The sequence below is a fragment of the Moschus berezovskii genome, chromosome 28, assembly GCF_049115385.1.
Source record: "Moschus berezovskii isolate FMDL1 chromosome 28, NW_MosBer_1.0, whole genome shotgun sequence".
Taxonomy (NCBI): domain Eukaryota; kingdom Metazoa; phylum Chordata; class Mammalia; order Artiodactyla; family Moschidae; genus Moschus; species Moschus berezovskii.
In genome coordinates this window covers 6,524,162-6,537,606 of record NC_142487.1, presented here as the reverse complement: position 1 = coordinate 6,537,606, position 13,445 = coordinate 6,524,162, and the positions used below count along the sequence as shown (strand labels likewise).

General features: G+C 41.4%; 1 protein-coding gene across 9 annotated transcripts in view; it reads left to right on the top strand.

Moving 5' to 3' along the window:
• Positions 1–13,445, top strand: part of DLGAP1 (DLG associated protein 1) — a 533,225-nt gene that overhangs the window by 369,659 nt on the left and 150,121 nt on the right. For all 9 annotated transcript variants that reach the window (XM_055417159.2, XM_088833502.1, XM_088833501.1 and 6 more), the window contains one exon: positions 6,806–6,983. In XM_055417159.2, coding sequence (XP_055273134.1) covers positions 6,806–6,983 — 178 coding nt within the window. The remainder of the gene's footprint in view (positions 1–6,805; positions 6,984–13,445) is intronic.

The window sequence follows — 13,445 nt, the reverse complement described above, 5'->3', positions numbered from 1 at the left end:
GGGCAGGAGAAGGGGATGACAGAGGATGAGATAGTTGGATGGCGTAACTGACTCAATGGACATGAATCTGAACAAATTCCAGGAGATAGTGAAGGACAGGGAAGCTGGTGTGCTGCAGTCCATGGGGTTGTAAAGAGTTGGACATGACTTAGCAACTGAACAACAACAATGTATGCCAGCCACTGTGCTAAGCTTTGGGAACACAGTGATGATTCCATGTAATCCCATGACCCCAGATGTGGTCGCTGCCTTCCGGAACCCACAGTTTTATGGGGGAGACTGGCCAGCAGGCAGTAACAACTGCAATAAGCTGCTGATGAGAGCAGGCTCAGCTCTGTACATATCAGCTTCCTGGGCACTGTCCTCTGCCCTGAGCCTCCAAGTTTTTGCTCCCTGGGTCTGGAATGACTTCTGTCTGGCTCACTCTTACCTGGTGACAGTCTATCAGGGTCTAAGAGACTCCAAGCTCTCTCCAAAGCTTTTCCTAATACCTCTACTCCAAATGAGTCTCTTCTTTGCTACCTTCTTCTTGCTTCTTTCTTGAACACTTATCATAAGCACAGGTTTGTGTACTAAGTCGCTTCAGTTGTATCCAACTCTGTGGCCCCATGGGCCGTAGCCCACCAGGCTCCTCTGTCCATGGCATTCTCCAGGCAAGAATACTGGCGTTGCCATGCTCTCCTCCAGGGGCTCTTCCCAACCCAGGGATCAAACCCACATCTCCTGTGTCTCCTGCATTGGCAGGTGGGTTCTTCACCACTAACACCAACTGGGAAGCCCTATTATAAGCACAACACAGATTATCTTCAAGTTCATTCAGTATATTTGTCTCTGTCTGGAGACTGACGTTATCAAAAGCAGGAATCACATGTTCTCTGCAGCATCTAGCACAAGCATTATGAATAGTTGGCATCTGATTTGTATTGTTTTAAATCTAATGTTTGGAGAAGGAAATGGCAACCCACTCCAGTGTTCTTGCCTGGAGAATCCCAGGGACGGGGGAGCCTGGTGGGCTTCCGTCTATGGGGTCACACAGAGTCGGACACGACTGAAGTGACTTAGCAGCAGCAGCAGCAGCAAATCTAATGTTGCACAGTCTAGAGAATCTATAGGAAAGAATGTTTGAATTCCAGGTATCTTTCTTGGAATTCTGTGCCCTTCTCCAGGGGATTGCACGGTTCCAGAAATTTCTGTGCCCTTCTCCAGGGGCTCATCGAACCTGAGTCTCTTACATCTCCTGCATTGGCTGGTGAGTTCTTTACCACTGGCACCACCTGGGAAGTCCTTCCAAGTGTCAGAAGAGCCTAAATATGATGGATAAACATATTTGGCACCCTGTAAGAACTGCATTTTATGTTGAAAATTGTTAGGGTTGATCAATTATTGTCAGAAGAACTGCACCTTTATTTTGGACAAGATCTACTTTATGACTAACATGCATTATCCCAGCTTCTAGCATGTGACTTTGCAGATACTCAGCCTGTGGCTCTTTGATAATCTTCCCAGTAGAACAGTCAACAAATCCCCACCCATACCAGTTTTTTTCTCTACAGAGTGACGCTAATGGAGCAAAGAAAAATCCCCAAGATTATTTCCTCATCTTCCTTTTACCCCATCCTGTACTTCTAAGAGATAGCAAGGTCTACAACACTTAGCAGTGTCATGTCTCCCAGAAATAATGCTGACATTCATTCCCCATGTCAAGCATTTATAGAGGAAGAGCAACAAAGAACATAACAAGGGACCTATGGGAGTTTGTTCCTTCAGTCTGAATCTTAAAATGTAGAAGTTGCTCCTGTGTCTAAGCTGTGCTGTTCTGATGGGGCTAATCAGTTGGTGAAATGGATCCCTTTATGAAGTTAAAGTTCTAAGAAACAGAAGGAAAATGAAGTGTTTAAGGAACAGTATGGTGTTGCAAAAGAAGTTTGAAAAAAGACTATGTGGCTGGCAATGAATGTCTCAGTCTGTTTTTCTGGGAATGTCTTAACTTCTTTTTTGAAAGATAGTTTTTCTGTATATAGACCTCTTTGTTGACAATCTTTTTCATTCAGTACTTGGAATATTTCATCTCAATGCCCTCTAGCATCCTTGATTTATGATGAGAAGTCAGCTTTTAATCTTATTGATGATTCCCTGAAGTGATGAGTCATTTCTTTCTGCTTTCAAGATTTTCTCATTGTCTTTGCCTTTTGACACTTCTACAAGGACATGGTTAGGTGTGGGTCTCACTGAGTTTATCGTATTTTGAGTTTTTGGTAAGCTTCTTAGATATATAAGAGTTTTGATTTGGGATGTTTTTGGCCACTAATTCTTCAAATGTATTTTCTACCTCTCCTTCTGGAACTCCAGTTACATGTATGTTGGTGTGTTTGATGGTGTCCCACCATCTATGAAGCTCTGTATGTTTTCCTTATTCTTTTAATTTCTCAGCCTGCATAATCTCTCTTCAGGTTTATTCTTCTTCATGGGGCTTGCTCTGAGCCCCTTGAGTAAGTTTTCCATTTTATTTGTTATTATGTAGTTATTGGTGACTCAGTGGTAAAGAATCTGCCTACAATGCAGGAGACCTGGGTTCGATCCCTCGGTTGGGAAAAGCCCCTGGAGGAGAGCATGGCAACCCACTCCAGTGTTCTTGCCTGGAGAATCCCATGGACAGAGGAGCCTGGAGTGCTATAGTCCATGTGCTCGCAAAGAGTTGGACATGACTGAGTGATAGGACACATGCACTATGCTGTACATTAGATCCCTGGAGCTTATTCATCTTGTGGAGTTACAGTTTTAGTGATATATTACAGGATTAATCATTTTCTCTTTGGGAACACTGATTTAAAATGTTGTGTTCTCACACAGAGAGAACAGACTTGTGGTTGCTGAAGGTAAAGGGGGGCAGGGGGAGGGATGGATTGGGAGTTTGAAATTAACAGAGGTGAACTATTATATATAGAATGCATAAACAACAAGGTCCTACTGTATAGTACAGGGAACTATATTCAATATCCGGTGATAAACCATGATGGAAAAGAATATGAAAAAAACATGAATTATATATATGTGTGTGTGTATGAATCATTTTGCTGTACAGCAAAAATTAACACAACATTGTAAATCAACTTACTTGATATAGGTTATCACAAATATGAAGTGTAATTGATTTACAATATTGTGTTAATTTCTGCTGTACAAAGTGATTCATATATATATATATATATACATGCATTCTTTTTCATATTCTTTTCCATGATGGTAAATTAACTATACTCCAATAAAATTAAAATATCTTTTAAAATAAACACAATTAACATTAGTAAACCTATATTCAAAAAATGTATTAAATGTTGTTTTCCAAGTACTATTGCATTTTTTCTTTTTGCAATGGAAACCTTACTGACACACTGGCCAGACTTGTTTGTCTAGCTGTCTCACTGCCATCTAAGGGCATCCCATCTTTGGGTGCAGTTAAAGGACATGATAATGAATGGGGCTCAACCAGGTCAAAATCCCAATTCCATTGGGATAAGCCATGAAAGGTTAACTTAGCATAAGCAATTTAGGGAGAAAGTGAAATATGATGGTTGTCATTTGAATAGGCTAACATCGATCATTAATCTAATATAAGAGATAATGTTTCTGAATATGCACATTCCTTTTCTTCTTAGCAAATCAACTTCCTCGAGAGTTGATAATCAACTGATTCTTTTTTTTTTTCAACTCATTCTCTTTCTGTGTTTCTTTCATGAATGTTTCATCATCAGGAGCACACATACATACCGTACCCTTTATGATGAGAGCTGTGGGCTCTGCTCTCTAAGTGGACAAGATCAAAGAGCTCATTTCCTTATATTTCATGTATCATTAAAGTATGTGTTGTTTCATCAGGAATGACTCACCAAAGTAGAACTATTCGATCTCTTCTGAATGATTTTCCAGTTTGGAATTATGCTCTATTTCATAACAAGTGGCCAGAGTGAATGCTTGTTTCAAGGATGCCTCATTTCTCCATCTCAGCCGGCAGACACACACTCATTGTTCAAAACACTGAGCTTCTCACTTCTTCTTTTAAATGTAGACCATTTATGAAACAGCTGCCCCCATTGCTGCCCTGATAACTGTTTGGAAGCACAGCATCATTTATGTTGGCAATACCATTGCTCTGGGTCAGGCTACAAAATAGCCAAAGAAACACATTTGTCTTCTCTCAAGTCCTAGTGGAAGTGAACTTTAGGCTGTAAATGCTTCTAGCAAAGGCTCTCTTTCCCTAGAAGAGATCTCAGTGGGAAAATTTACTCTTCAGTGTATTTGTTTTCTGATGGGGATTTTTGGCATGAGCACTTATAAAGTGGTCCATGGTGAATCTCCATAATGGCACATGATGCATGCAAAATACTTGCCTGATCTGGCAGAGGTATTTTTATGTTTGGCAGCTACTTTTAGGATCCATAGGGAACATTGCTAGAACAATCAGTTTCTCTTTTGTATTAGTAAAATACACAAGAGGTTTCCTTTTGATGCTAAATTCCAGATCTATTCTAATTTGGCCCCTCCTTCAGTGTAGTTGCAAAAAGTGGCCATTAATCAAATCCTCAGCTTTTAGTATTAAATTTACCAGCGGCTTCCCTGGTGCTCAGATGGTCAAGCATCTGCCTGCAATGGAGGAGACCTGGGTTGGATCCCTGGGTCGGGAATGGACATGAGTCTGAGCAAACTCCTCAAGATAGGACAGAGGAGACAGTAGAGGACAGAGGAGCCTGGCGTGTTGCAGTTCATGGGGTCACAAGGAGTTGGACACCACTCAGCGACTGAACAGCAAATATTAAATTTATAAATTAATTTAGGAAGTTTAAATTTCTTTACAATATTGAGTTTCACATCCAGGAAAATTGTTTTTATTTACGACTTGCTTATTGCCTTGCATAAAGTTTTATTACTTTTTCAGAAATTTCTGGTGCACCTCTTTTTCATAGCTTCTATTTATTATGTTTATCATTTTGAATGGATTTTTAAATTAAAATTTCTATCTGGTGGTGGCAGTATATAGAAAAACTATTGATTTCTCTATTTTTACCCTGTATGTAACTATTTGGGGAATCACTCTTATTAGTTCTAAAAGTTTTCAGTTGATTTTCTCTTCCAGCTAATTAATTGTATAATCTGTAAATATTCAAAGTTTCTCTTTCTTCAAAATATTTATATTCTCTATTTCTTTTTTTGTTTCTAATTTCATTGGCTACAATCTCCAGAAAAATTATAAATAATAGAAGCTTATTGGGCCTATATCTTTTTCCTTATCAACTTTTTAAATTGCAAACAATATTATAGCAAATTTTTAAAATTTAATAATGAAAGAAACAAAATCACTCTGAATCCCACACAAAAACAAACTGCAAAAATTACTTTAAAAACACAGACACAGAAAACAAACTTATGGTTACCAGAGAGAAAAGGGGGGAGGAAGGATAAATTAGGAGTTTAGGATTAAAATATACAAACTGCTGTATATAAAATAGATTAAAAAAAAACCAAGGTCCTCCTGTATAGCACAAGGAACTATATCCAATATCTTGTAATAGTGTATAAAGAAAAATATATAACTAAACCACTTTGCTGTACACCTAAAATTAACACATTGTAAATCAACTATATTTCAATAAAAAATTTTTCATTACTAAAACAATTGTTTTTATGTGTATAGAAAGGGTAAGGAAGGCTATACAGCAAGTTGCTATGGGTAGTTCTTTCAGGGGAGTGGAACTCTGGAGCAGGAACAAGGGGATGGGGAGACCCACATTCTGCTCTGTGCACTTCTGATACCTTGGCTTTTTGCAAAGTGCAATTTCTGCTTTTATAATTTTAAACTGCATCTTGGGAAATAGTCTTATGAGTATAATGTATGTAAGACTTGTCTTTGGATATCAAGATTTAGAGATGTACACATGTAAATGTCTAAAATTTAAGTTTCGTTCACTGTTAAATCTCAAATAAATGAGAAAAGATTAAACAGATGATAGAAAGGTGGACAGAGAGATAGATTGATAGAGTTACAGACAGACACCCATTTGCCATTAATAGAAAATCCAAAATAAAGGACAGTCTTGTTTGTAGGACATATATTAAGCTAACCTTAAAAGTGCATTCAAATATACAGTAGGTGCAAATACTGTTTGATTCCACTTATGTGAGATACCTAGAATAGTCAAATTCACAGAGTCAGAAAGTAGGTTGGTAGATGCCAGGGGCTTCGGGTGCAGAGGGGAGCGGGGATCAGGGGATGGGGAGGTAGGGAGGGGGAATGGGGAGCTAGTGTTTCCTGGGGACAGAGTTTCAGTTTAGGAAGGTGAAACATTCAGGAGATGGATGATGGTGAAAGTTGCAGAACAATGTGAATATACTTAGCGCCACTGAACTGCACAGTTAAATATGGGTGAATAGTGCATTTTATATGTGACTTTTACCACAGTAAAAAATAGAAGATGGCATAGAAGAGAAATGAGTACAAAGGGAAAGCTCACAAATTACTACTGGGAAGAATTCTAGGGCAGGCATGGCAGCTACACAGTGCCCTCTAGGATGTCTAGGAAAATGTGACTGAGGACATTATTTCATGGGCTGAAGGAATTATAATTGCTCCCAATGATTTCCCATCAAAAGCTTTCTTCCCAGACCCCACGGGGGAGTGTAACGACCACGGGAGGGCATCTGTGTTCCTCGCGCTAGTATGCAGGGTGGCCGTGGCCGTCAGAACTTGCCCTGATTCCCGCCTGCACGGTGGAACAGGACTCGACGCACACTCTCCGTTGTTCTCCTCCAGGATTTCCAACGAGCACTCCCCCAAACTCCAGATCCGGAGTCACAGTTACCTGAGGGCGGTCAGTGAGGTCTCCATCAACCGAAGCCTCGACAGCCTTGACCCCGCGGGGCTGCTCACGTCCCCGAAGTTCCGCTCCAGGAACGAGAGCTACATGCGCGCCATGAGCACCATCAGCCAGGTGAGCCCCGCGGCCACGGGCAGTGAACTGCACGGGGGAGTTGGGCAAACCCAGGGGGTGTGATGCGAGGAGGTCGACATCCCCCGAGTGATGCTGGTGGGTCAGGCAGGGGCCCCAGTCTAAATGCTGCCTGTGACCGGCCACAGCCGGCTCTGAGAACCAACAGTCCTACCAGCAGCAGAGGGGTCCTTGGGCAGATGGGGTAAAGCACATGGGGGGAGTCCTTGAGGAAACTCTTTAGCAGTCAGCCTGCACCAGCACATTTGTCATTAAGGACGTGATGGATGAGGCTTCAGTTGCAAAGACATTTGAAGGATAGAAGGACAGGGTGGACGTCATTGGCAAAACCAAGGCAGTGTCTAATCCTGAAAGTATTAAGCAAGTCATCAAAACAGGGACAAAGGCTGGGAAATGAGATGCGATCTGTTTATTCCAGCTGGGTCCTAGGTGAACATCGTGTCTTAGTTGTAAGACACAAGTCTACTTCTAAGAGCTGGTACCCAGAATTAGGGATGAAGACTCAGTAAAGTTGACTTAATATTGCATCTGAAATACTCAGCAAAGTTTCTCAGTGCCTTCCAGAGAATATGGGAGGGGGTTAGGCTGCCTCAACCCAAGGGAGGGTTAAACCTAGGGCTCCTGGAGGGTGGACACTGCAGCTTTCAGGGGCCACCAGTGGAGCAGGAAGCACTTCTTCTGGAAGGACAAAAAAAAGGGTATTGTTTTTTTTTTTTAAAATAATGTTTAGGAGTTCTGAATTTTAATTTTTATCACAGATTTTAAAAATAAGCACCATACTTGGTACTTCCTTGGTGGTCCAGGGTTAAGAATCCACCTGCCAATGCAGGGGATATGGGTTCGATCCCTGGTTGAAGGGCAACTAAGCCCATGCGCCCAGACTACTGAGGCCGAGAGCCACAACTACTGAAACTCAAGTACCTAGAGTCTGCGCTCCACAGGAGAAGCCTCCACAATGAGAAGCCCAAGCACTGCAACTAGAGAGTAGCCCGCACTTGCCAAGAAGAGCAACGTTGCTCTGTGAAGACCAACGAAGACCCAGAGCAGACAAAAATTAATTAATTATTTTAAAAAGCACTATACTATTAAGTCAGCTAATATTATTGAGCAAAACACTGGGCTAGATTCTGCAAGTTATTCAGTGGTGAATAATGCCTCATTCCTGCTCCCCCAAAGTTTATAGTTTAATGGAGATTATACCAAAAAATAAAATAAATAACAAATGTTATTTATTTGAACACCAGAAAAACACTGAGATGGGCAGGACAAGAATTAGCCATAAGAGCCAACTTTACTGGGTCAGGCATTGTGCCAACTGCTTTATATGTTCATAATATTAATCCTTATAAACACCCTGTAAGATATGTATGTAACCAAAAGTTAAATGGGACTTTGTAGTCATGAAATTGTCAATGAGATCCCCAAGAGAATAAAAAAAAAACATTGTTCAGTGCCCAGGATTCTAAAGAGAGAGCTTCTAGGCATGGGGTCTAGGAATGTACATTTTAACAGATATTCCAGGTGATTCTAATAAATAATGTATTAATAACGAAGTATTTATTAAAGTAGTATATATCTGAACTTTGAAAAATGCTGGCCTAAAGCAGTTACCCCACTCCAGTGTTCTTGCCTGGAGAATCCCAGGGACGGGGGAGCCTGGTGGGCTTCCGTCTATGGGGTCACACAGAATCGGACACGACTGAAGTGACTTAGCAGCAGCAGTAGCAAAGCAGTTACCGCTAGCACCACATTGGAAGCCCCAAAGCATATGCAAGCAATAGTGTGTGGTTGGAGTTCAGAATACTTGTAGCCACAGCAATGAGCAATCTGTTCTGAATTTTGTCTTGGAGGCATCTTTCGTGCACGGCCTTCCATGCAGGGCCCAGGGGACTGGACCTTATTCATTAGGAGGGAGACTGATTGAAGATTAATTAAAACTTCAGCTTTTATGCAGGCAAAACAGACGATCAGAACTTTGATGAAGGATAGTTAATCCAGCCCCCCCCAAAAAAAATTAATTGTAGGCAAATTGGAGAGAATGAGAAAGAGCCTGAAGAGGCAGAGAGGCTAGTTTGAAAGACTTTGTGATCATCAAGGTGAGAATTAATATTACCAGTGGTGGTCATGCTGCTGCTGCTATTGATAGTGGCAATAGTGTTGATGGAGATGGTGCTGGTAATGGTGGTGAGGATTGTGATGAGGGTGGTGGTAGAGATGATGCTAATGATGGTAGTGGTCAAGATGGTAAGGCAGTGGTGTTGAATGGTAGGCTAAGCCCTGAAGCATCTCTGATCTATCAGAGTAAGACCTCGAAATAAGATCACACCTCTCATTTTGTCCCCCCCATCAGAACAGAGCTTCCTGCTAAAATGTATCCTTGAAAAGCAAAGGCAGGGACCACAGCAAGGCTCCAATATCAGGGTAGGGTGGAAGTCGGGAAAAGTTGGCATATTGGAAAGAAATCTCCAAGAGCACATATATCTATTTGTGCCAGCTACTGCTGTCCAGTGAAGCTCACTATCCCAACTCTTAGGTAAATATTTGGTGTCTCATTTGGTGAAATCTGAACTTTGCTTTGTTCTTTTTTTCAATATAAACAATATAATTTTTAAAACTTCTTTAAACTTATCTTTATTCTGGACATGCTCATGGTCACATAGCCTTCCAGAATTATAAAATAGTCTATAAATCTCCAGTGTCACACCTGAAGAATACATCCATGGGTTTAGAATATTTTGCTGGAAATGTTTATACACACCCACTGCTTTCATAATTTCACATAGTAAAAATAGGAGAGCTGTGAGAGTTGGACTGTGAAGAAGGCTGATCGCCGAAGAATTGATGCTTTTGAACTGTGGTGCTGGAGAAGACTCTTGAGAGTCCCTCGGACTGCAAGGAGATCCAACCAGTCCATTCTAAAGGAGATCAATCCTGGATGTTCATTGGAGGGACTGATGCTGAAGCTGAAACTGCAATACTTTGGCCACCTCATGCGACGAGTTGACTCACTGGAAAAGAGTCTGATGCTGGGAAAGGTTGAGGGCGGGAGGAGAAGGGGACGACAGAGAGTGAGATGGCTGGATGGCATCACCGACTCAGTGGACATGAGTTTGAGTGAACTCTGGGAGTTGGTGATGGACAGGGAGGCCTGGCGTGCTGTGATTCATGGGGTCGCGGAGAGTCGGACACGACTGAGCGACTGAACTGAACTGAACTGAACTGAATAGTTAAAACAGGAGAGCTTCTCTATCAGGAGGCACACTGATGCAGCTGCCTGCTTTTAGTCTCTGCACCACAGATCTGACCTTCCTTGAGACAGTGTCACTTTCTGGTGACAACTTAGTACAATGTCAACAGATCACTGAAGAGGCACATGTGGGCCCTGATCTGGTTGGAGGGGGGTCAAGTCTGCAATTCAGTGGTGTGATCATTTCACCTTAAGTAAAATACAGAAAACAGAGCCATCCTAAATAGATTCCTAATGACACACCATTTTTCTAGTATCATATTCATTTTTCAAGGAACAGAGTATCAGGAAGGATGATTTCAAATTTTCTGTCACTGTCCCAGCATTGTCATTATTCAAAGGGAATGATTCCTTCTTCTAAGTAATCCTACTATATATATTCTAGGCTCTTCAAAAAGTAGTTGGTTGTGATGTTGAAGATATCTGTCTTATAGATCTTCAGTAGCAGCTCTAATAGTATAGAATTTAGGTGCATTATATCTTATTCCTTCTTAAAACCGGATATATTATTCATCAAAGGCTCCTAGAAAGATCAAAGTAAAATGCTGTAAGTTAAGAAATTGGTATAGAATGACTAAATTGTTTCTGCTATTCATACCTTATAGAAATAAAATATCCCTAAAAACAGATTGTGCTTAGTTTATGAGGAAAACAAAACATCTTTTTATATGTTTATTCCCTTTCTACTTTTTTCCCCTAAATGCTGCTGCTGCTGCTAAAAATGGGGGCTTTTAAAGTAAGACTTGAGAAGAATTTGAGAGAGTCACATTTTTAAAAATATTTGGCATAATAACTCTCATTTCCAAATTAGCTTAATTTTCTTCTCAATTTATTTCAAGTGCAAATCAAACATCTTCACCTAGGATGATAAACTAGAAGCCCACAGATACATTTTGTCCAGTGATGTTTGGGTTTGTACACTATTTTAAAAATGTAAATGTAATAGGGCAGTTATTGTACTAGATGGTAATAGCAGCATCAATACCAAGGTTAGTGGTGACTTTTGACCTAAACCATCCCTTCACTGTATCTGTACCAGAAATGTAAACCGAGATGAATTAAGCATTTATGAGCACACAGCTAGTCAGTGACAGAACCTAGAACACCTCGGTGTCCTGACTCCTAACTCATAAGTCTCTTCAGTATCTGCTGGAATTGGGGAATTAATGGCCATAATATTCCCAATGATAGCAGCAGTAATAATGGAAATGAGAACAATGAAATAGTTACTATATATCACTTACCTGACATATGCTATAAACTTTGCATATTATCTCATTAATTTCATATCAACTGTAAGAAAGATTGGCTTCCCAGGTAGCTCAGTGGTAAAGAATGTGCATGCCAATGCAGGAGACATGGGTTCGATCTGTGGGTCTAGAAGATCCCCTGGAGAAGGAAATGGCAACCCACTCCAGTATTCTTGCCTGGAGAATCCCATGGACAGAGGAGCCTGGCAGGCTACAGACATGCAGACATGCATAAGAAAGATCATTTTGTAATTTTTGAACTTCAGAGAATTAGAGTAATTTTTCTCATTCTTCCCACCACACTCATAAAATAATATCTAGTACTTATGGAATGCCTACTATGTGCCTAGTAATGTTCACTTGTATATTTTATTTTTCTCTTTAAAAGCATCCCTGTGAGGTAGGTACTATTATACCCATTTTATAGATGAGAAAATTGAGGCTCAGAGAATTCAAGTGAATTGCCATGATATAGTAGAAACAGCATTGTTGTTGTTCAGTTGCTAAGTCGTGTCCAATTCTTTGTGACCCCATGAACTGCAGCATGCCAAGCTTCCCTGTCCTTCACTATCTCCTAGAATTTGCTCAGACTTATGTCCATTGAGTCAGTAATGCCATCCAACCACCTCATCCTGTGTCTTTCCCTTCTCCTCCTGCCTTCAGTCATTCCCAGCATGAGGTTCTTTTCCAGTGAGTCAACTCTTTGCATCAGGTGGCCAAAGGATTGGAGCTTCGGCTTCAGCACCAGTCCTTCCAATGAATATTCAGGGTTGATTTCCTTTAGAATTGACTGGTTTGATCTCCTTGCTGTCCAAGGGACTCTCTAGAGTCTTATCAAACACCACAGTTTGAAAGCATCAATTCTTCAGCACTCAGCCTTCTCTATAGTCCCACTCACAGCATTAAACCAGAGAAAAAATAAATCCATATGAATTTAAGATCTGAGCAGTGAAACAGAAGGAAGGCAATTACTAATGAAATGATGGTCCCAGAACTGAAAAATATGAATCTGCAGGTTGAGAGGGCCCACCCAGTATCTAGTATAATGAATGGACAAAGATCCCTACAGGGAATGCCATGGTGAAACATTAGATCACTCAGGACCAAAAAAAAATCCTAAAAAGCTTCCAGAAGGGATGGGGCAAACCAGCGCACACAGAAAGGCTCAGAGGTGAGAAAGACATCCGTTTTCTCAGTCTCCAGCACACACGGAGGCTAAGGGACAAGGAGAGAAGCCCAGAAATACCTGAAAGGAGGAGGGATGCAGCTAAAACTCTAAATGCAAGCATGCTCTGCCTTAACGGTGGAGGTGGTGAAAGACCTCCACAGAGATCCTTCCTTCTAGGAGGACCCGTCCCAGGGAACAACGAGACCACTCACGTCCGGATGCAATCAGCAAGAGGTTTATTCGAATACCAGGTACCTGGGGCGACAAAGTCTGTCTGTAGGCTTTGCGCAACTAACGGTTGGAGTGAGGGGTTTTTATAGGAACGGCGGAGGCGGGAAGCGCGGGTACAGAAGCGAGAAGCTTAGTTACTGGGTCTCTATTGGCTGATTTAAAGCGAGGTCCCAATGAGGCGGTCTTTTGGGTGAGGCGGCAGGTTTCAAAAGATCAACCTGACAGTAGCTTACTGGTCAGTTCATACATACACGGTAGCTCATTGGCCAGCTTTTGCGCGCGCGGGGTTTTTGGGGGGGGGTTTTACCATTTTTACTCTGATTGGCTCGACTCTTGGCGCCGGCGGGATTTTCTTAGGGAGGAGTCTGTGACTCAGGTTTATGTGTCGCAATCCCCTCCTCCCTCTAGGGGCTTTTTGAGACCTGGCCCAAAATGGTCAAATTATGATTCTCTCATTCCCCCATTTCTTTTGTGAATAAGAATGGAATCTTCCATTCGAGGTTTTTAATCTATCTCTATTCATATTCACCTTGTCTTACCTGGTGATA